General features: G+C 42.7%; 1 protein-coding gene across 1 annotated transcript in view; it reads right to left on the reverse strand.

Annotated features, from left to right (window-relative positions):
* The window catches only part of Efhb (EF-hand domain family member B), a 45,840-nt gene extending 23,425 nt beyond the window's left edge, over positions 1–22,415 (reverse strand). The window contains exons 1-5 of the mRNA XM_051152592.1: positions 21,546–22,415; positions 15,180–15,242; positions 14,190–14,333; positions 12,093–12,273; positions 6,656–6,766 (exon numbers count right to left, since the gene is read on the reverse strand). Of these exons, the coding sequence (XP_051008549.1) occupies positions 6,656–6,766; positions 12,093–12,273; positions 14,190–14,333; positions 15,180–15,242; positions 21,546–22,388 (1,342 nt within the window). The 5' untranslated portion in view covers positions 22,389–22,415. The remainder of the gene's footprint in view (positions 1–6,655; positions 6,767–12,092; positions 12,274–14,189; positions 14,334–15,179; positions 15,243–21,545) is intronic.
* Positions 22,416–22,699: the final 284 nt, after the last annotated feature.

The raw sequence follows: 22,699 nt of genomic DNA on the forward strand, positions 1-22,699 counted from the left end.
TATGAGTTCGAGACTAGCCTGGGCCACATAACAAGACCTTGTCTCAACAAAACAAGAAATGTGCTCCTGGTATAAAGGAGATGTATTTTTAAAATTGGTCACAGTTTAGGCCACAATGTAAAATATTGAAATAATTCCCCCTTCATTGTACCAGATCACAGCGAAATAAAACTAGAACTCAACAGAAGACTAACACAAATACTCTGAAGCTGAACAAAATGTTTTTGAATGAGCAGTGACTCAGTGAAGAAGTTAGGGAGAAGAAAAATGTAAATTTCTAGAAGCAAATGAAAGCAGTGGCACAGATTTCCAGAACCTCTGGGATATAGCCGCACTAAAAGGAAAGTCTGAGGCACAGAGACCACAGTAAAACAAAATCATGGCCAGATGTCATGATGTAGTTCAAGACTTAGAAGGCAGAGACCAGTTCTACATAGCAAGTTCTAAGCTATCCAGGCCTATACAGTAAATTTTGTATCAAAAGAAAAAAAAATGTTCAGAGAGACAACCAAACAATACAGCTCAAGGTTCTAGTGGGGGGGAAAGCAACTGACAGCAAGCAAAAAATAATAAAACTAGGGCAGAAATTAATGAAATACAGATAAAAATATATAGAATTAATCAAACCGAGGGTTGATTTTTTTTGTAAAAATCAACAAGATTGACAGATCCCTAGCCAAATGAGCCAAAGGAGAAAGAACACAAAAATTAATGATAAAAGGAAGGAGACTGTGATTTGGTGTGCATCCCTAACATGCTTGAGGCACTAGGTCCAATCCGCAGTACTGCAAGCAAAAGTAATAATAAGTTAATTTAATTTATGATGAAAAGAAGCAAGAATTGGCCAAGCATGGTGGTACATGCCTGTAATCCCAAACTCAGGGAGGCAGAGGCAGGCGGGTCTCTGTGAGTTCGAGGCCAGCCTTAGTCTACAAAGCATGTCTACGACAGTGAAGGCTATAGAGAGAAACCCTGTCTCAAAAAGCAAACCAAAACAAACAAAAAGCAAGAGTTGTTATAAACAACACCAATGAAATCTAGAAGGTTATTAGGCTACACTTCAGAAACTTAAATTCCAAAAGACTGGAAAACTGAGAAGAAATAGGGAAGCAGCATTATTTGTAAATGATATAATTTTATAAACAAAAGACTGTAAAAAAAAATCCATCAGAAACCTTCTACAAATAATAAACACTTTAAGGAAAGTAGTAAGATACAAAAATGAACAGGAAAAAAATCAGTAGACTTCACATATACCCAGGACAAACAGACTGAGAAACAATACATTGTGAATGTGTGTGCCTGCACGCACGCGCATGCACGCGCACACACACACACACACACACACACACACACACACACACACACACACAAATCTTGTTCTAACCAAGCAAGTTAAGGATATATAATAAAAACCTTACGACACTAAGAGATTTAGGAAGGCATCAGAAAATGGAAAGATCACCCATGCTCATGGGTCAGTAGGATTAAGATAGTGAAATAGCCATCTTACCAAAAGCCATCTACAGATTCAACGCAACCCCATCAAAATTCTAACACAGTTTTTGACAGGACAACTTTTCACTTCATATGGAAACACAAAAATCCAAGGATAGGTAAAACAACACTAATAATGAAAGAACTGAAAGAAAAAAAAAGAACTGTTAGGTGTCGGCACCCTCAATTTCAAGTTTTACTGAAGAGCTATGATAATGAAACTCAGCATAGTATTGGTACAAACACAGACACGTTGGTCAATGGAATTGAGCTGAAGAACCAGATGTAAGTCCACATATGTTTGTACACCTGATATTTGATAAAGAGGTCAGAAGTACACACAAGAAAAAAAAAGAATCTTCAACAAACAGTACTGGTCAAACTGGATGGCTGCATGTAGAAAAATGCAAAAGCTTCATATATGTGTATGTATATCATACAAAACTTGCACAGCCACTATGGAAATCAATGTGGTGGTTCCTGGGGAAGCACGGAATAGACTTAGCTGAAAATCCAGTCATGCAACCCTTGGGCATATAGCCAAAGGACTCCATATCCTACGACAGAGACTTGCTCATCCATGTTCACTGCTGTTCCAGTCATTATAGCCAGAAACCGGATCAATTGGATTAACATAGTGAAAACGGCCATCCTTCCAAAGCAATCTACAGACTCAACGCAATCCCCATCAAATCCCAGCCAGTCTTCACAGATCTTGAAAGGACAATACATACACACACACATTCACTCTCTCACACACACACACACAACACACACACACACAACCAGGATAAGTAAAACAATCCTGAACAATCCAAAAACTGCTGCAGCTATCATCATCGCCAATCTAAAAGTTTACTACCAAGCTATAGTAGTGAACAAAGCATGGTATTGGCATAAAAACTGGCACGTGGATCAATGGAACTAAATTGAAAGCCTGAACAGAAGTACACACACCTATAGATGCATGGAGTCCATACAACTATAGACACCTGGTTTTGTATAAAGCAGCCATAAAAATGCACTAAAAAAAAAAAACAGACTGCAACTGAAATTGTGCTACTTTTGTTGTCTGCATGTAAAGAATAAAAGTATATCCATATTTACCACCCTGCACAAAACTCAGTTTCAAATGGATCAATGACTTCAACATAAAACCAGATTCACTGAACCTGACTGATATGAAAGAACATAAAAATAGCCTTGAACTCACTAACACAAGAAAAGACTTTTTGAAATGGATTCAATAGCTCAGACATTAAAACCAACAATTATTAAGGACGAGGGAGCTGAGGGAACTGGAAAGCTTCTGCACGATAAAGGATACTATAATTCATACAAAGTGGCAGGCTCGTTAATGGGGAAATCTTTGCCAATTACACATCAGATGGTGGGTCAAGACCTACAACATCCAATAGAAGTCTAATATGCAAAATATATAAAGAACTAAAAAGCTGAACACCAAAAAATAAACAACTCTATGTTTTAAGTGATACAGGTCTAAATAGAGGATTCTCCATAGAGGAAAATCAAATGCCTGAGAAACACTTAAAGAGACAGTCAGCATCCTTACGTCATCAGTTATTGCATATCAAAACTACTTTGAGATTTCATCTTACATCAGTCAGAATAGCCAAGATCAACAAAACAAATGACAACTCATGCTGGCCAGGATTAGGATTATGAGAAACATTCATCCACTGCTGGTAAGAGTTCAGACTTGTAGAGCCACTGTGGAAATCAGTCTGGCAGTTCCTCAGGAAGCTGAGTAGATCAAGCTAAAGATCTAGCTATTCAACTCTTGAGCATGTACCCAAAGGACACTACATCCTACTACAGAGAAACGTGGTCAACCATGTTCATTGTTGCTTTATTTATAATAACTAGTATTTGGAAACAGTCTAGATGCCTGTCAACAGATGAATGGATAAAGAAAATATGATACATTAACATGATGGAATATTGCTAAGCTGTTAAAAATATGAAATCATTAAACTCTTGAGTCCATGGATGGAGCTAGGGAAAAAAAATCATTCTGAGGTAAGAGAGACCCAAAAAGACAAATACGGTATGTGTTCACTTATACATGGAGGATAGCTGTTAAGTCTTTCATGATCCATATTGAGAATTGAGAAGAAGGAATGATCTCCCAAGAGAGGAGAAATAGAATGTATAGTTATGGATGGATAAGGAGGAATCTGAATGGGAGAATTAAATGGAGACCGTGAGGAAGAAGAGGAGTAAAGGAAAGACATCTGAAACTAAGGGCTATCTGAGGGATCATATAGAAACTTACTACAGTAGAAGTTTTTTTTTTTTTAAATATAAACATATGAAAGAAATCTAAATGAGCTCACCAAATAAGGGTGAAGACAGAGGCCCAATTAGATATCTCTTGTCACTAAAGGAAATCCTCAATTCCAGCGACAGGTTACGTCTAATTGAGTTGCTGGTAAGGGGGTCCTAGGGAAATCCCCAAACAACCCAGGCTATGGCTAAGGCTATTGGTTGCTTTTCCCAAACTGACAGTAAAGACCTCCTGTTCAAGACAACATATACACAACTCACTGAACATGGAGAAGTGGAGCTGGTGACAACCTAGAGCCTTTACCCTTACTAGCTAGGGCTCTGCCAAAGAAATATAGTAATAAAATGGATCTCAATGACACTCTAGTACATCCATAGATCAGTGTCTCAGCCATCACCAGAGAAGCTGCCTCTTGCAGTAGATGGGAACTAATATGGAGACCCACAAATGGACAATATGCAGAGAGTCAGACTCAGGCCTAAATGGACGTCTTCCTCAAACCCCTTCAAGGCTCTGGGATCTATGCAGAAGAAGAGGCAGAAAGTCTGTAAGAGTCACTGCAAAAGGGTGACACAAAGGGCACAGTGTCTTCTAGACACAACAGGACTGATGCACATATGAACTCAGAGACTGTGGCAGCATGCACAAAGCCTGTACAGGTTCAAGCCAGATAGGGTCGCAGCACTGAGAGGTGGAAGCGGACACGAGTCTACTTCCCCAACCAAGGAACTATCTCCAATTGACAATCACTTGCAAAGGAAAAATTAGCTGTCTCCAGTGGTGTCTTACTGGGTATATAAAGCACACTTAAGCCATACACTTAAAGGCAGGCCCAGCAGAAGATGGCCAAAACAAAACAAACTCAACAGCATGTTTGTAGATTTTTTTTTTTTTTTTTTTTTGTCTCACATTAGTTTGTTAGGGTTTTTTTTTTTTTAATCTTAATGTCTTTTGCTTGTACATTATGGTTTACGATTTCCTGTTTTTATGGGGCTTGTGTGTGTGTGTGTGTGTGTTTCTTTTGATTTTTCTTTTTCTTTGGGTTTGTTTTTTTATTTACCTATTTTCTAACTATATGGAAAAAGAAGGCATGGCTTTTGATGGGTGGGATGGTGAGGATGATCTGGGAGAGGGTATGGTAGAGGAGGGAAAATTGTGATTAGGGTATATTGTATGAATAAAATTACTCTCAATAAAAATTAATGGAAAACCTGTCATGGATACTAATATGAAAAATATTACAAAATATTCCATGAGACAAACCAAATCAAGTGGGGGAATATATACACATATATTGTACACTAAAGTATGTACATAAAGCAGGCATGCTGGCACACACCTGTAATCTCAGTATTTGGGAGGCTAAGGCAATATTTAGCACCAACTATACCGTGAGTTTGGAGGTGGCCTGAACCACATGGCAACCCCTGACTCAAAACAAAAAAGAAAGTCGGGTATGGTGGCGCACACCTTTAATCCCAGCACCTGGGAGGCAGAGGCAGGCAGATCAATGTGAGTTCGAGGCCAGCCTGGTCTACAAAGCAAGTCCAGGATAGCCAAGGCTAACACAGAGGGACCCTGTCTCGGAAAAAAAAAATTGAATTTGAGTTTGTTTTGTTTGTTTGCTTATTATTGAGCTATGGTCTTACTGTGTAGCTCTGGCTGCGCTGGAACTCACTATGTGGATCAGGCTGTCTTTGAACTCACAGAATTTCGCCTGCTTCCACCTCCCAAGTGCTGAGCTTAAAGGCGTGTGCTAACATGGACAGCTTATTACTATTATGTTTAATTATGTGTCTATGTGGGAGTCAGCACACATGAGGGCAGGTGCCCCTGGAGGACAGATAAGGGTGTTGAATCTCCCTGGAACTAGAGTTTCAAGTGGCTGTGCCTGATATGGGTGCTGACAACCAAACTCTGGCCTTCTGTAAGAGCAGTGTGCACTGTCAACCACTGATTCATCACTCTAGTCCCTTAAATAGCTAATCTTACGTGTTCAACGGATTCCATGAAATCATGAAGGATTAGATTCTGTTTATCAAAACCTAGATAATTCAATGAGTATTCAATGGAATTGAATGGATAAAAGTTGGAAAATGTTTACAATTTATCAACTCTAGTTATCTTGGACTACTGATGTTACATGGTACATTTGCTTTTTCTTCATTTTTAATATTCAAATTCTCTACAATGAGTTTAAGCCAAAAAATAAGAAAAAAATTAAAAAGGAAGTTTTGATTATATAACTTTTAAAAGGCTAATGTAAGCCAGGAATGGTGGTGCATGCCTTTAATCCCAGCACTTGGGAGGCAGAGGCAGGCAGATCTCTGTGAGTTCGAGGCCAACCTGGTCTACGAAGTGAGTCCAGGACAGCCAGGGCTGCTACAGAGAGAAACCTTGTCTCAAAAAACCAAAAAAAAAAAAAAAAAAAGAAAGAAAGAAAGAAAATAAAAGAAAAAAGAAAAAGAGTTCAAAGTCAGCCTGGCATACATAATGAGTTCTAGGTCAGGCTTCTTGTCTCAAAAGAAGATAAACAAGTTAGGTGAGGTGGCGCACACCTTTAATCCCAGCACTCGGGAGACAGAGGCAGGAAGATCTCTGTGAGTACTGGGATTATAATCATCCAGCGCAATGCCTCGCTAGTTCTATGTTTTATGAATTTGATGCATTAGCGTACATGTTCCCGGCTACCAAAATTTATGATGCTATAAATAATAATGCATTTCCACGTATCGATCAGCTACATCACCCATGAGGTGTCTAACTTCATGAAAATTACGCTCTGTCCTTTTATTGACAAATCTGAGGGCCCCGCACTCACAGCCCCACTTCACACTGGGCAGGGCTTACCTGCGAAGTAATCATGGTGAGAGACAATGTACAAATTGTGTCCTTCCTCTCCTTCTTTAAACACGTCCTCAAAGGATTTTGGTGGATTCACAGTGTCACGAGCAGTCAGTTCTGAAGGCAGAATCAACAAGGTCAATATTTAGGACTCCTCCCTATTTATAGTAGATATAAATGGCAGCAAATGACAAATGTGGTCCGATGGTTTCATAAGCTACACAGAGTGCCTAGAAGATCACATAGCCAATACAAATGAATATTTATCAACAAAAACAAGATGAGCTGGACATGGTGGATGGAAGGAGAAGGACCAGGACTTGAAGCATAGCTTGGAATACATAGTGACTTTGAAGCCAGCCTGGGCTACATGTGACCCTGCCTAAAAAGAGAGAGGCAGGAAGGGAGAGGGAAGGAGGGACAGTGTTGGGAATAGAGAAGAAGGGAGAGAAAGAGATGAAGGACAATGAGTAAGAGGAGAGAGAATGGGGGCTGTAGAAATGGCTCAGTGGTTAAGAGCACTGCCTGTTCTTCCAAAGGACCTGGGTTCAATTCCCAGCACCCACATGGCAGCTCACAACTGCCTATAACTGCAAGATCTGACACCAACGCACGTAAATTAAAGTTAAATAAAAAATATTTTTTAAAAAAAAAAGAGGAGAGAGAATGAGTCTGTGTGCCATTTGCTGTAAAGCCCTGAGAATCCTACCAGAGCCATTCAGCCATGCTCCAATTGCAGCTAAATTCTCAGTCCTGAAACTCTAGGCAATTTTTCCTTTACATTTGTTCCCCACTTCTTCGGATAATGCAAGCAAATGTGGATTACAAATTGGGCGAGGGGCTGGAGAGATGGCTCAGAGGTGAAGAGCACTGACTGCTCTTCCAGAGGTCCCAAGTTCAAATCCCAGCAACCACATGGCAGCTCACAACCATCTATAATGTGATCTAATGCCCTCTTCTGGCCTGTAGGTGTACATGCAGGCAGAGCACTGTATACTTAATAAAATAAAATTTTTTAAAGCCTTTAAAAAAAATTGGGTGAGATGTGACATGTGCAAACTTTGGCGGCTGTGACTTGAAGCATGAACATCCAGTCTGTCTTCATCGGGAATGCCATTCTCAGCACAGCCAGAGGGAGTGAAGAAGAAACCCTTCTCCCCACGCACTCCCAGCTTGCATACAGTGAGCTGGCTTCTTCCACTCACTGTTCTGCATGCGCTGGGGGCTGAATGTGGGGCCTTATGCATGGTCCGTGTTCCCTCTACCACTAAGCTGTGTCTCCTGTCCTGGGCTTTCCCAGACAGAACACTTAACTAGCTTGTTCAAGGCCCAAGGTTCAATCAGTTCTAGAGAAAACTTCCTATAAAACACTACTTGAAGATTTTTCGAGGTTTATTTTTTTTTAATGTACAGAGACATATTATGATATGTCTTTTTGATTGGGTAGCTATCTTGAGTGATAACTTAAGCCCCACAGTATGCCTTACACTTGCAATCCCAGTGCTTGGGAAGTAGAGGCAGGGGGATCAATGTGAGTCTGAGTGAGACTGGACTACAGAGTAAGACATCTTGTCTTTAAAACACAATCAATCAAGAAACAGTTCAAGGAGGCTTGACTTAGTTGAACTTAATGAAGACTGTATCTTCAAGTGTTCTGACAGAAATGTCACCACACATAATGGGCTTACACTTCGGGATCACACTGGCTGAGAGCCCTGGGGAGTGCCAGTCTTAGTGGCCCACAACTTTAATCTCAGCACTCCAGAGACAGAGACGGATGGATCTCTAAGAGTTCAAAGTCAAGCCGGGCGTGGTGGCGCACGCCTTTAATCCCAGCACTCGGGAGGCAGAGGCAGGCGGATCGCTGTGAGTTCGAGGCCAGCCTGGTCTACAAAGCGAGTCCAGGATGGCCAAGGCTACACAGAGAAACCCTGTCTCAAAAAACCAAAAAAAAAAAAAAAAAAAAAAAGAAAGAAAGAAAATAAAAGAAAAAAGAAAAAGAGTTCAAAGTCAGCCTGGCATACATAATGAGTTCTAGGTCAGGCTTCTTGTCTCAAAAGAAGATAAACAAGTTAGGTGAGGTGGCGCACACCTTTAATCCCAGCACTCGGGAGACAGAGGCAGGAAGATCTCTGTGAGTTCGAGGCCGGCCTAGTCTGCAAAGTGAGCCTAGGATAGCCAAGGCTGTTACTCAGAGAAATCTTGTCTCGAAAAAAAATTATATTATGTATATATAGATGTGTGTGTGTGTGTGTGTGTATTATGTATGTATATATTAAGCAAACACAGAAAATGCTTGGAATGTTTCTCTTAGATTGTTCCAATGGAGGTGATAACATCCTATTTGCTTTTAGGGATTCAATGAAGCAAAGAAACTATTTCTTTTGATAGGTGAATCATTATACCCACTGAACATATTTTGAAGCATTGATTTTAGAGTTTTGTTTCTTTGAGAAAGGGTATCATTTAGCCCAAGCTAACGTTTACCTTGCTGTTTTGCAGAGAGTTACTCTGAATTCCTGGTCCTCCTGCACCAACCTCCTAAGATTCTAAGTGGGCACCACTATACCCAGCTGCGTATCAGAGAGTACGTTCCCTACTAACAAAGGCCAGCCAACCCCACAAGGCTGTCACCATACAGGGGCTATAGCACTGTGTCTCTAACATCATTATTTGGGCACTTTGCAAAGGTTCCCAGGCTCTACGCCAGGTTCCCAGGCTCTACCCCAGGTTCCCAGGCTCTACCCCAGGTTCCCAGGCTCTACCCCAGGTTCCCAGGCTCTACCCCAGGTTCCCAGGCTCTACCCCAGGTTCCCAGGCTCTACCCCAGGTTCCCAGGCTCTACCCCAGGTTCCCAGGCTCTACGCCAGGTTCCCAGGCTCTACCCCAGGTTCCCAGGCTCTACCCCAGGTTCCCAGGCTCTACCCCAGGTTCCCAGGCTCTACCCCAGGTTCCCAGGCTCTACCCCAGGTTCCCAGGCTCTACCCCAGGTTCCCAGGCTCTACCCCAGGTTCCCAGGCTCTACCCCAGGTTCCCAGGCTCTACCCCAGGTTCCCAGGCTCTACCCCAAAGCAAGTGCCTTATCTTCTGAGCCGTCTGTCTCACTGGCCCATATGATTCGTAAAACTTCACATAAATAAGATCTTTGCTTTTGTTGTTTTGAGGCAGGGTAAATAAGTTATGATCTTCCTGCCTACAGCTCCCGAGTGCTGGAACTCCAGGTAATGCACCACTACAAGTAGTTTGTGTGGAATCAAAGCAGGGCTTCTGCATGCTAGGCAAGCTCTTTCCCAACTCAACTGTGGCCCTAGCCCGTAGGCAGGATTTTTGTATTCCTCCTTTTCCTAGTTTGCTGTCTACAGCTGTGATGAAGACTATAACCAAAAGCAACTTGGGAAGGAAAGGGTTCGTCCATTTTATACATCCCAGTTCATAATCTATCACTGAAAGATGCCTGGGCAGGAACTCAAACAAGAACCTAGAGACAGGAAATAAAGTAGAAAAAAAAAAGGTTTAATGCTGATTTTTGGCTGCTCTCCATGACTCATTTATCTTAGTTTTTTTAATATTGCTTTTTACTTGTGTGTATTTGCATGTCTATGTGTGGTCATGTGCACATGAGTGCAGGTGTGCTACAAGGCCAGAGGCATCTAATGCCCTGGAGCTGGAGTTAAAGGTGTCGGCCACTCTTTGTGAGTCCTAGGAATCCAACTTAGGTCTCCTGGAAAACCAGAACATACTCCTAATCGCTGAGTTGCCTCTCCAACCCCTCAGCTTGTTGTTGGTTTTGTTGTTGTTTTGTTTTGTTTTATTTTTTGTTTTTTTGTTTTACACAATTCAAAACCACCTGCCTAGAGATGGCACCACCCATAATGGATTTGGCTTTCCCTATCAATTATGAACCAAGAAAATACCACCCCCCAGACTTGCTGGCCAGCCAGTATGATGGAGGTGTTTTCTCAGTTGAGGTTTCTTCTTCCCAAATAACCCTAGCTTGTGTCAAAATGACAAAAATTAACCAGCATACTACTAAAAAGAAAAAGATACTTTATCTTTTCTAAAGTACATGTTTAAGCAGAGCAAACATATATTTACTAAAGCAAAATGAGAAAGAATTTCCATGGTTCAAATTTAAACTCTTACCAATGAGACAATAAGTTACTCCAACAACTGTTGCATTCCAAGAATAGTTTCTTTTCAAAGCAAATAGTACTATCTAAAAGAAAACAATCTAATGGACTTTTTAGGTTAATGAGACTTAGCAACATGATAGAGTTTTTTTTTTTTTTTAAGCTTATTTTTAAAAAGCAAATAAAGAAAAAGTGGGGCTGACAAGCGGCTCCTCAGGTAAAAGCACTTCCACTTGACCCGAGTGACCTGACTTTGATCCCCAGAGCCACATAAGGTAAAAGGAGAGGCCTGTCCTCTGATGTCCTCACTAACTATGACACACATGCTCCACCCACAAAGAAATAAATAAAAGGAACTATATAAAAAAAGAAAAGGCCATCACCATTTCCATTATAAAGTGCATGTGTTGGGAAATGAGATGTGCTGTCCTGTGTCTGTAAACTGGCACTTGGGAAGTTGAAATTAGAGGTTTTCTGTAAATTTGACACTAACCTGATCTTCTGTCCTTCAAACACTGATGCGTTTGGAGTCAATTTAGGTTAATGAACAAGATCTTATCTCCAAAAATGGGGCAGGAGGAAGTCTACACCTTCTCAAAATCAAGAGGGAAAGTTGAAGATACACTCTGCCCAGTGTTAGATTAATTTGTAGGTATCTAAGGGCCTGAGTTTAATCCCCAGCAACAAAGAAAAAAACGCTCATCAACACAGACATCCAGGAAAAGATGCAGCTCTCAAAATCCTGCTGGCAGCTTCTCTGAGACTCTCCTTTATATATTATGTCTGGTATACTTAACTGTATCTCCACCGTAAAACCTGAGTTTTTATTGCTGTGGCTGTCACACAGAAGACCTATAAGGGATTGGGTTCATAAAGTAACCTAAAAAGAAAAAGAAAAAATGACAGGAATGAAGGGAGGAAGAGAAGGAGATCTGGCTCTGACAGCATCTTTTTACTTTTACAGAGAGGACTTCAAGTGTCTCTCTCTGTGTCACTCTCCAGGTACTATGTCAAGATACAGACTAAGTAGGAAAAGAAAAATAGAGGGACAAATAAAAGCAGAAAAATGAAAGCAAAAAAGGAAAAAAAAATGGGGCTATAGTTAGTGGTCAGAGAGGTGAGCATGTTTACTGTCCACAGGCCTACCTAGAGGAAAGAATGTATCAAGCAAAAAGAAAAAAAAAGCATACGTGAAGACGATGCTCATTCTTAATAATTCTTCATACCATTAGTAAAGTCTATACCAATAACATATTTAATCTAACTTCATAAGACATATTCTTCCCACCTCCTGTGCCCCTTATTTTTACTACCTCTGATAATTGGTGTCCCAAATGTTGTATTGGTTACATCCAGTCCTTTAGGCAATCCTGGTGTTTGATCATGAGATTTTTCCAATGGTGCTCGTTGATTGCTAAGATATATGGATTCTTTTTTGTCTTTAATTTTCTGTTGAAACGTGGTAAGGGGCTGTGGGTTTACCAAGGCGCTCATCTAAAGAAATTATAGATGGTATATATATTGAATCAAGTATACATAAGGAGACCAAAATGCTAATGAGAAGAAAATATGATTAAGGTGATATTTCCTCATCATCATTGGCTTTGCTCACTTTCCTATGAGCCATAGAAATCAGCAGTTAAAAGTTTAACAATGCAGATCCAGAACTTTCCAGCTAGCTCCTGAAGGAACTGAAGCACCAGGACACCAGGCTCCAGGCTGGCATGGACTATAAGGAGAGCACAAGGCCATGTAAGGGGTACGGTTCAGCATTGGAATGCTCATGAGGTTGTAAGTTCAAGCCCTGGGGGGGGCGGGAGGGGAGGGGCAGGAGGGCGCACATGGAACATGGGGTCGACAACTCAAAACTTAAAAAAAAAAGGGGGGGGGGCCTAGAGGCCAAACAGTGGTGGCACCTTTAATCCCAGCACTCAGGAGGCAGAGGCAAGTGGATCTCTGAGTTTGATGCCAGCCTGGTCTACAGAGTGAGCTCCAGGACAGCCAAAGCTACACAGATAAACCCTGTCTTGAAAAGCCGAAAGCCAAAAAGCCGGGCATGGTGGCTCATGCCTTTAATCCCAGCACTAGGGAGGCAGAGCCAGGCAAATCTCTGTGAGTTCGAGGTCTACAAAGCGAGTCCATGACAGTAGGGGCTATTACACAGAGAAACCCTGTCTCGAAAAAAAAAAAAAAAAAAAAAAAAAAAAAAAAAAAAAAAAAAAAAGAAAGAAAGAAAGAAAAAGAAAAGCCAAAAAGCTAAAAAAAAAAAGCTTAATGCTTACAGATAGAGAGCACTTGCCTAATTGACACAGACCATGAGTTAGTTCTATTCCCAGTATAAATAAATAAGTAAATAAATTAATAGATAAAAGAAACGTTTCAAAGTAGCCAAGAGTCTACAGTGGTGCTAAAAGGCTATGGAAGGAGCTCGCAGGTTACTGACTCGAATAATCAAGAACAGCAGGTATGACAAGCACAGGACACAAGCCATATCCCCAAATGTTCTCAAACACATGCATTGAGCTTGATGACACAGCACTGTAATCCCAGCACTTAGTAGAGACAGGAGGATTGAGGCCAACCTGAACTACAGAATAAAAATACAAAGAATGAAAAATAAAAATGATAGAAACCACCGGGAGTGCTGGCATGGTGGCTTATGCTTTTAGTCCCAGCACTAGGGAGACAGAGGCAGGCAGATCTGAGATCGAGGCCAGCCTGGTCTACAGAGCAAGTTGCAGGACAGGCAGGGCTACATAGAGAAACCCTGTGTCAAAAAACAAACACACACACACACACACACACACACACACACACACACTAAATGTGAGAAAGGGTTTTTCAACAACAACAACAACAACAAAAGACTAATCAGTAACCAGCTATAGGCCGGTGATGGGACTCAACAGTAGTATTTACCCAGCACACACAATACCCTGAATTCTAGCTTTGGCCCCACTAAATAAATCAACAAAAGGCAGATAACAGATATAGAAGGGAAGATAACGGGTAGATAAACAAGCAGTTAGGTGACAATTATATCCAGGCAGGCAGTATCAAATACTTTCTGATCCATGTCCACTCATCTATATCATGCTCTCTCTAACAAGAGCCAGGTCTGTTCTCTTGATGGCTAACAAGGTCTGAGGACATTTCTGCTTACTGGGGAAATGGGATGCCACCACCTCACACCATCCGAGGAGCAGTGAAGTCTAGGGTTTGCACTGCTGCGTCCTTCACATGTTCTTAGTTGCTGCTGTGTAAAAACTGAATCCATTGCCCAAAGACCAGTGTTTTTAAAGGACAAGCTGAGGGAAGAAAATACTCATGGGAGTTATGAATTTCATTTATCGCTTTATTTGTGCAAGTTCTTAATGTGGTAAATTAATAATAGAGGAAGAAAAGTTTACCGGTACTGAAATTTTAGATCTTATTCCGTGTGTCAAATAAGGTGCAATTTGGGGATCCTTTGCTCTGCCATAAAATACTCTTTCTTCTCCGGGAGGTGGATATCTGAAGTTGTAATACTTCTTTGCTGATGGGGGAGTAATAAGCTGAAAGAGATGAGACAACGAAACAGAACTGTGAAGCCCACGGTTTAAAATATCAGTTCAACTTCCCTCAGCAGTGGTGGCTTTCTGAAGTTCTTGAAGAAGGGACTGTATCCCCAAATAAGGACATGTCCTCTAAGATTTGTTCACGGACAGAAACAAAATACCTTAACTATCATAGTTTGAGGCGTGGAACGGACTGCTCAGTAGTTAAGAGCATTTGCTGCTCTTCCAGAGGATCTGGGTTCGGTTCCAACACCCACACGGTGGCTCATAGCTCTACCTCCAGTTCCAGAGGATCTGTTGCTCAGTTCTGACCTCTGTGGGTACCAGGCATGCACCTGGTACATAGACATAAATACAGGCGAAGCGCTCATACACACAAAATAAATTTTATTTTAAAGCACTTAAGAATATACCTTAGGCTAAAATGGCTGAGTGGTTATGAGCACTTACTGCTTTCACAGAAGACCTGAGTTCTGTTCCCAGCACCCACAGCAGGTGGCTCCTATATAACCACCTATCACTCCAGCTCCAAATGAGTCGATGTCTTTTCTGGCCCCCCATGGATACCTGCACATATGGGGACTATATTCACACAGGCTTTTCCCCCCAGGAAATACACAAGTTTCATACCATCACATTATTCCTACTGAAACACGTTGAATCTCAGAGTTTTGGGTGAACTAAAAGAAATATAAACTTTATTTCATTTTCTTGGACAAAGGCAATCGATGACATCAAAATACAGTAAAAGTTCAACATTGACAGTGTTAAATCTGTGCAGCGTTTCAGTCTGCTACTCTACTCATCATCAAGGCGCAAACAGAAAGGCGGGAAAGTGCTCACCCTGGGAAGCTTTTCAGTCAAGCAGGTTGCAACTCTGTATCCAACTGGCTTAACTTTTCCTGCCTTACGGGAAGAAGAAGAAAAAAAAAAAAAAAAAAAGCACGGATCATTTCAAGGTGAAGGAAGCATTTTTAAGGAACAGACTTCATTTCAAACTTGGCCTGTACCTTAAACGCTACAAATGCTACTACAATAGATGAGCCAAGTAAATAACTAGAAAACAAAGCAAACAGCAGAAATGCATCCAGTGATTCTGTGTCATTCTGAAGAGTTTACCTGATGGAAACATGATGTTTCTTTTTCTGGTTTGTTTAGCTCTGGGCAGGCTTTGCAAGAGAGGATCACCTTGAACTCCTAATCCTTGCCTACTGTTGGGGTTACAGACGTGTGCACAGGCTTTATGTTTTGTTTGTTTGTTTGTTTGTTTGTTTTGACAGAAGGTTTCACTTAAATTTACAGCAATCCTTCTGCCCCAGCCACCCTGGTGCTGGGAATACAAGCTTTACCATGCTTGCCTACAAACAATCCTAACATTTTTTTTTTTACTGGTTAATTATTTTATGTCGATATGTTTGCAGGTTTCCAGCATACATTTGTTTCCTAAGACACGGATCTTACGTAGTGAGGCTAGTCCCTAACTCACACTTCCAGTGCCTCAGCCTCTAGACTTAAGCAAACTCTCACAGAAGTACAGAAGACACATTTTTGTTTTGTTTTGTTTTTGAGACAGGGTCTCTCTGTGTAGCCTTGGCTGTCCTGGACTCACTGTGTAGACCAGGCTGGCCTCGAACTCACAGCGATCCACCTGCCTCCTGAGTGCTGGGATTAAAGGCATGCGCCACCACGCCCAGCCAGAAGATACATTTTTTTTTTAATGTGTGGGCATGTTATTTGTAGCCCAAGCCCTAAAAAGAATGATTTGAATATTACTTGGCTTTGCCCACTTGCTAGTAACTTGGGTCTTATTTGTCCTTCCTTTGCTCAGAGCAAAGCTTGTAAGAATGTACTCCCAGACGCACAACACATGTCACTTTCCCCTTTATCTATTTCAAAGTGGCTGATTTTCATTTTGTTTTGTTTTTTGAAACAAGGTTTTTCTGTGTAGGCATGGCTGTCCTGGACTCACTTTGCAGACTAGGCTGGCCTTGAACTCACAGCAATCTGCCTGGCTCGGCCTCCCAGAGTGCTGGGATTAAAGGTGTGTGCCACCACACCCACCACACCCACCACACCCAGCTTTGACTGATGTTTGTATAATGTGAGCACTACTCTTTTCAAAATGGAAGGGATTGGGAACTAAGCATGGTGGATCGTCCCTGTAATCCCGGTACTCAAGTCTGAGGCAGGGGGATTCCCAAGAGTTCAAGGCCAGCAAGAATTACAATAGCAAAATCCTATCCAAAACAAATAAAATGAACAGTGCTAGAGATGCAGCTCAGTAACATGTAGGAAGCCCTAGGTCTGACTGCCAGCACTGTGTAGCAAGCATGGTGGTGCACACCTGCGGTATCTATGCTTGGGAGATAAAGGCAAGAAAATGAGATAGTTAAGATCATCTCCTGCTACACAGAAAATCTGACACTAGCCTAGAATTCATTAGATTTGTCTTAAATTTTTTTTAATTTATTTATTTTTATTTATTTGTTTGTTTGCTTGCTTTTGGTTTTTTGAGACAGGGTCTCTCTGTGTAGCCTTGGCTGTCCTGGACTTGCTTTGTAGACCAGGCTGGCCTCGAACTCACAGCAATCCAACTGCCTCTGCCTCCCAAGTGCTGGTGTTAAAGGCGTGTGCCACCACGCATGCCCTAAAATTTTTTAAGTATCTTCTAAGATTCAAAATAAATAAATAGCTAAGACATCCAGTGGAATTTGGAGCTGGCAGTAAAAAGAAGCAATAGACACATGTGCTTTCCTTTCCTTACTCTTCGGTCTGCTTGAGAGCGGGATCTTGATTTGTGTTGCAGGATATTTGATCTCATTGTAAACCTTGAGTTTGTGAACTGTAAAACCCTGTTTCTTGCTTGGTGTAGTTGAGCCCTAACACACGCCTTTAATCTAAGACCTTTCTGTATATTATGGTGTAGTTGAGCCCTAGCATATACCTTTAATCCAAGTGCATTCTGTACAAGAGTAGGAGGAACTTTGCGTTGAAGGGTACTAAAGATGGTGTGGATGAGGCGGGCTTTTGAGCTTTGAGCTAGCAAGCTCCTTGGCTTTTAGGTTTTTTGTTTTGTTTTGTTTTTTGCTTTTTCTCCTCGGCTGTCTGCTGAGTTAGCAGGCTTTTCCTTTGGGTTTTTTGGTTTTGCCTCTGGATGTGAGCTGAGTAGGAAGGTCCACTGGGTGCTTTCTCTGCCTCTCTAAGCTAGCAGGTTTTCACCCCAGCATCTGACTTCTGAGTCATTACTGGTAAAATCAAACAGTCGGGGTTTTCATTTGTTATAACAGCAGATGTCCAAACCCCAACAAGAGCAGCTCTCGGCCCCTCAGGACAGTACACTGAAAGGATCCCACATAAACACACTTCCACTTTCATTCTGCTGCTCTGACAAAACACTGACCAAAACCACCATTTTGGCTTACACGTCTAGGTGGCAATCTATCACCAAGTGAAATTGGGCCTGAAACTCAAGCAAACCTACCTGCTATTTTACACACCACCACCACCTCTGACCAAGGAACTCACAGTCAGGACACAACAGTAGTAAGCATGGAGGAGCACTGTCTGATGGCCCACTAGCTCGTGCTTACCTTTCCTATGCAGCCCAGGACCACGTGCTCCAGGACTGGTGCAGTCCACGGTGGGCTGGGCCCTCTCCTCCATCAGTTAACAATCAACACAATCCCTCTGCAGATGTGTCTACAGGCCAATCTAATCTAGGCAATGCCTCAACTGAGACTCTCTTCTAGGGTGACTCTAGGCCGGTTGTGATCAACCTGTGGCTCACAACCCCTTTGGGGGTCTAATGATCCTTCCACGGGGGTCCCATGTCAGATATGCTGCAGATCAGATATTTGCATTACAATTCATAATGGCAAATTTACAGTGATGAAGTCGCAATGAAAATAATTTTATGGTTGGGGGGGTCACCACAAGAGAAAATGTATTAAAGGGTGGAGCATTCGGAAGGACGAGAATCACCACTCTAGGCTGTGTCAAGGTGACAGACAAAGCGCACACTGTCTCTACCAAAATAGCCCATGTCTTGCATTATTTTCCCCTAAATATGTCCTAGTTGCATCTCCACAATCTATCATTCCTTGAAGACTAGAGTGCTTGTGTTCTCTCTCTCTCTCTCTCTCTCTCTCTCTCTCTCTCTCTCTCTCTCTCTCTCCCCCCCTAATCCTCTCTTTCTTTCTTCTCCCCCCAACTCCTTCTCTGTATTTCCCAAGGTGGTTTGAATTTACCATCCTGTCACCTCAGGTTCCTGAGTAGCTGGAATTCACAGATGTGAACCATTGTGACCAGCTTCTCAACCTCGCTTAAAGTAATAAGACCCTGGATCTAACAATCAATCTGAGGCTTACTTATTTTCTAGGAACCCCGGTGCCTTTAAATGCTGTGCTGCTTTTCTTTCTTCTGATTGCTTAGTTCATATTTCTGCAGTTCAAAACTAAGAATAGCAGTGTAAAGGCTTGCCTCTGCAATAGTTCAGTGAAAACAATCTTGTAGGGGTTCGATCCCATACCAAACAAAATAGCTTTGTATTTATAGTGAAAGTGTACCTATTCACTTTAGAAGCTGTCTCTGTTAGGGTTTTTATTGCTTCGAAGAAATACCATGACCAAAAGCAAGTTGGAGAGGAAAGGGTTTATTTCAGCTTACACTTCCATATTGCTGATCACCATGCAAGCCAACAGGACAGGAACTCAAACAGGGCAGGAAACTGGAGGCAGGAGCCAAAGAAAAGGCCATGGAGAGATGCTGCTTAACTGGCCTGCTCTCTGGCTTCCTCAGCCTGCTTTCTTATAGAATCCAAGACCACCAGCCCACAGATGGCACCGGCCCCAGGGGGCTGAGCCCTCCCCCATCCATCACTAAGAAAATGCCCTAAAGCTGGATCTTCTGGAGGCATTTTCTTAATTGAGGTTCTCTCCTTTCAGATAGTTCTAGTGTGTGTCAAGTTGACATAGGACCAGCCAACACAGAAACCAAGGGTTAGAAAACACATGTGTTTAAGGCCAGATCAGAAGCCATAAACAACAGAACCAATCCAGAAAGAACAACAGGCATACCCCAGAGGAGAAGTGGTGGCTTGGGGAAATCTAGAGATAGACCAGAAAGCAGAGTGGTTCAAGGCAAAAGCACAAACAAACTCCAAAGGAGAACGGCAGCCTACTGCACCCCGACAAAATGTCTTAGGACCACAGAAGCAAAAGAGACTCAAGGCTGAAGCAGAAGCATTAGGAATTCAAGATCATCCTGGACTATATGAGAGCCTGTCTGAAAAATAAACAACAAAAACCATCTCTTCACTGTGCAGTGGTGGCCCACACCTTTAATCCCAACACTCCAGAGGCAGAGGCAGCCCAATCTTTTGAGTTTGAGGCCAGCCTGGTCCAGGACAGCTAGGGCTACACAGAAAATCCCTGTCTAAAAAAAAAAAAAAAAAAAAAAAATTTTTTAATCATCTCTTCACTGGATGATCCTAGCCATCTCTACCTCTGAGGTCTGAGGACACTGTCTCAAGAGGATGGAGAGTTCAAAGCTAGCCTGATGTATACAAATAGATCCTATCTCAAAAACAAACAAACAAACAAGGAAATCATCTCTTCCCTGGAGTGTAATGACTGTAAGGGTAGCCTGGACTACACAACACAACACCTTGTCTCAAAAGCAAAAATGAAGCAGAAATAATTTTGGTTATCCTGTGACTTATGGTACCCAACGCTGGGGGGTGGGGGGGGGGGGGCGAGCAGTAGTATGGCTAGAATGCAACTTCTTGCATGCTAATCAGGAAGTCTCCCACTGAGTTAGAGATTAACTCTTCCCATTTGTTCCTGTTTTGGTTTTGGTTTTGGTTTTTGGTTTTTGTGTAGGACCTCGCCTTGTGCCCAAGTGAGCCAGGAATCCAGGACAATTTCTCTGCCTCCACACCCGGCTCTGATGCCTCCTTTAAGCGGTTCGCCTATTCTGTTTGTAAAACATTTCTGTGAGCTTTGTGATGCAGATGCATTTCTATGAAGGGAGAAACACGTTTTATCTTTCTTTTTGACACCTGTGAAACACTCCCTTAGTTGTCTGTCTCCATTACTGGCTTGAGCCTAAACCTACAGGGCAAAGGACATGAACGGTCCACCTCGTGTTGCGCTTTACCAGCACGATGATGACCGCAACCGTTTGCCGGAAGAACAGACAATAACCTGAGTGAACAGTGAACATAGAGCAGAAGGCCTCTCCCCAGTCACCACAAGAACACTGGAAATCCAGACGATGTCAGCATGTAAGAGGGCTGAGAAAACGGAGAGTGGGAAAAACAAAACAAAACAAAACACAAAAGGCAAGAGAGGAGAGCGAAGGAAATCAGGAATAATCACAGATGTGTGAACACAACAAGCCAACACCTAGGAAGGAAGGCAGAGAAGCAGAGGAAATCTATGTAATTTCTAGAAAGAGTGCAATAACAAAAGAACTATTAGACTCTGTACTGGTGCACACCTTTAGTCCCAGTGCTCTGGAGGCAGAGCCAGGCGATCTCTGGGTTCAAGGACAGTGTGGTCCAGGAGAGGCCGGGCTGCACAGAGAAACCCTGTAACAACAATAACAACAACCACAACAACAACATTCTTTTAAAAATAATCATCTGTACTGGCTAGTTTTATGTCAATTTGACACAAGATAGAGTCATCAAAGAGGAGGGAGCCTCAACTGAGACAATTCCTCCCTACGACCAGGTTGTAGGCAAAGCCTGTTAAGACATTTTCTTAATTAGTGATTTACAGGGGAGGTCCCAGCATGCTGTGGGCGGTTCCATCGCTGGGCTGGTGGTGGCCCTGGGTTCTACACAAAGCAGGCTGAGCACACCATGTGGAGCAAGCCAATAAGCAGCATCCTCCATGGCCTGTATCAGCTCCTGCCTCCCAGGTTCCTGCCCTGCCCGAGTTCCTGTCCTGATTTCCTTTAATAATGAACCGCGGATGTGAAAGTATGACACTAAACCCTTTCCGCTCCGACTTGCCTTTGGTCATGGGGTTTCATCATATCAATGCTAACCCTAAGACAGAATCCCAGCGAAAACTTTGCTATTTGTCTCTAGGAACACAAACAAGCCTCACTACAGCGTCCTCTCAGAAAAGGCATGGCTATCCACAAATTCAAGCGCAAATTCCAGGAAATACAACAAAGCAAACCACTACAACATGAACTCACGCTTGGCCAGCAAGGCATCCGATCAAAGAATTTCCCAGAATATATGGGTCTGATGTGGGTTGGAGGCTCCACTCCAGGTTCCGTGGTTGTGGGCTCCTTTTTCTCTTCAGGTGGTTGCACAAATGGACACTCAGAAAGTTCTGTTACTAAGCCTATTTGAGGCTCTGCGATCTTGGCTTCTCCTGGTTCCTGGGTTTGCGGCAAGCCGATGTCGACACCCTCAGGAGGTGTCTCCCTGTAGGGGTTCACCACAACACAGGTGGGCTCTTTCTTCTGTTTTCTGACATCCAAACCTACATCAGCCTGCTTTTCCTCTACAGCATCCGTCGGGGCAGATCCGCTGGCCACAGGCCCCCCTGTGCTCCCCGCGGCCTGTGGACTTGAATACACTGTGCTCAAAGGAGGCTGTAGTGTCCCTTCATGGGGAAGCCGAGTTGGAAGGCCCTTGTGTTCTGATCCCACTGTTCCTGGTAAAATATCCAGAGGTTTTGATTCCTGAAAGATGGAGCCTCTGTGGAGTCCTAAATTACCCTTCTCCATGGGCGTCCTAGAAACGGTGTGGCTCTCTAATCCTACACCAGGGGCCTGGCAAGGTGGCGATTTTGTTTCTGATGCCATTCTCTCCCTCCGTCTTCGATCTTGTCCTAGTCCTATTTCGAACCCCAGCTCCTTGGGAGATTTTGATCCCTTAAGTATCCTGTCTCTGAAATCGTCCTTTTGTACTTGGGTGACTCCGACCTCCGTGACTTCAGGTTCCCTTGTACTTCCCAGGGAACTCATCTCTAACGGGGAAGCTGGAGTCTGCAAAGCTTTGGGGGACCCCACTCTCACGAATGAACACATTCTCCCGGTACTCCCTGCGGACTGCTTCTCCTCCTCGAGTAGAGTAGATGCCGTCTGTTTACCACGTTACCTGGGAAACAGTCTTGGGGCGGGGCTTGGAGAGCAATTCTTCCCGGGAACCTGCCCCGCCCATCTCTCTTTTACTTTTTTTTTTTTTTTTTTTTTTTTCATTTAAAATTCTTACAGAAGGCTTAACTCCTTTTCTTTTCAGAAACTCTGGTTTCTCTGTCTGTCTCTATCTGTCTGTCTGTCTGTCTGTCTCTCTCTCTCTCTCTCCCTCCTCTCTCTCTCCTCCTCCTCTTTCTTTTTTC

This window comes from Acomys russatus, chromosome 11 (assembly GCF_903995435.1).
Source record: "Acomys russatus chromosome 11, mAcoRus1.1, whole genome shotgun sequence".
NCBI lineage: Eukaryota > Metazoa > Chordata > Mammalia > Rodentia > Muridae > Acomys > Acomys russatus.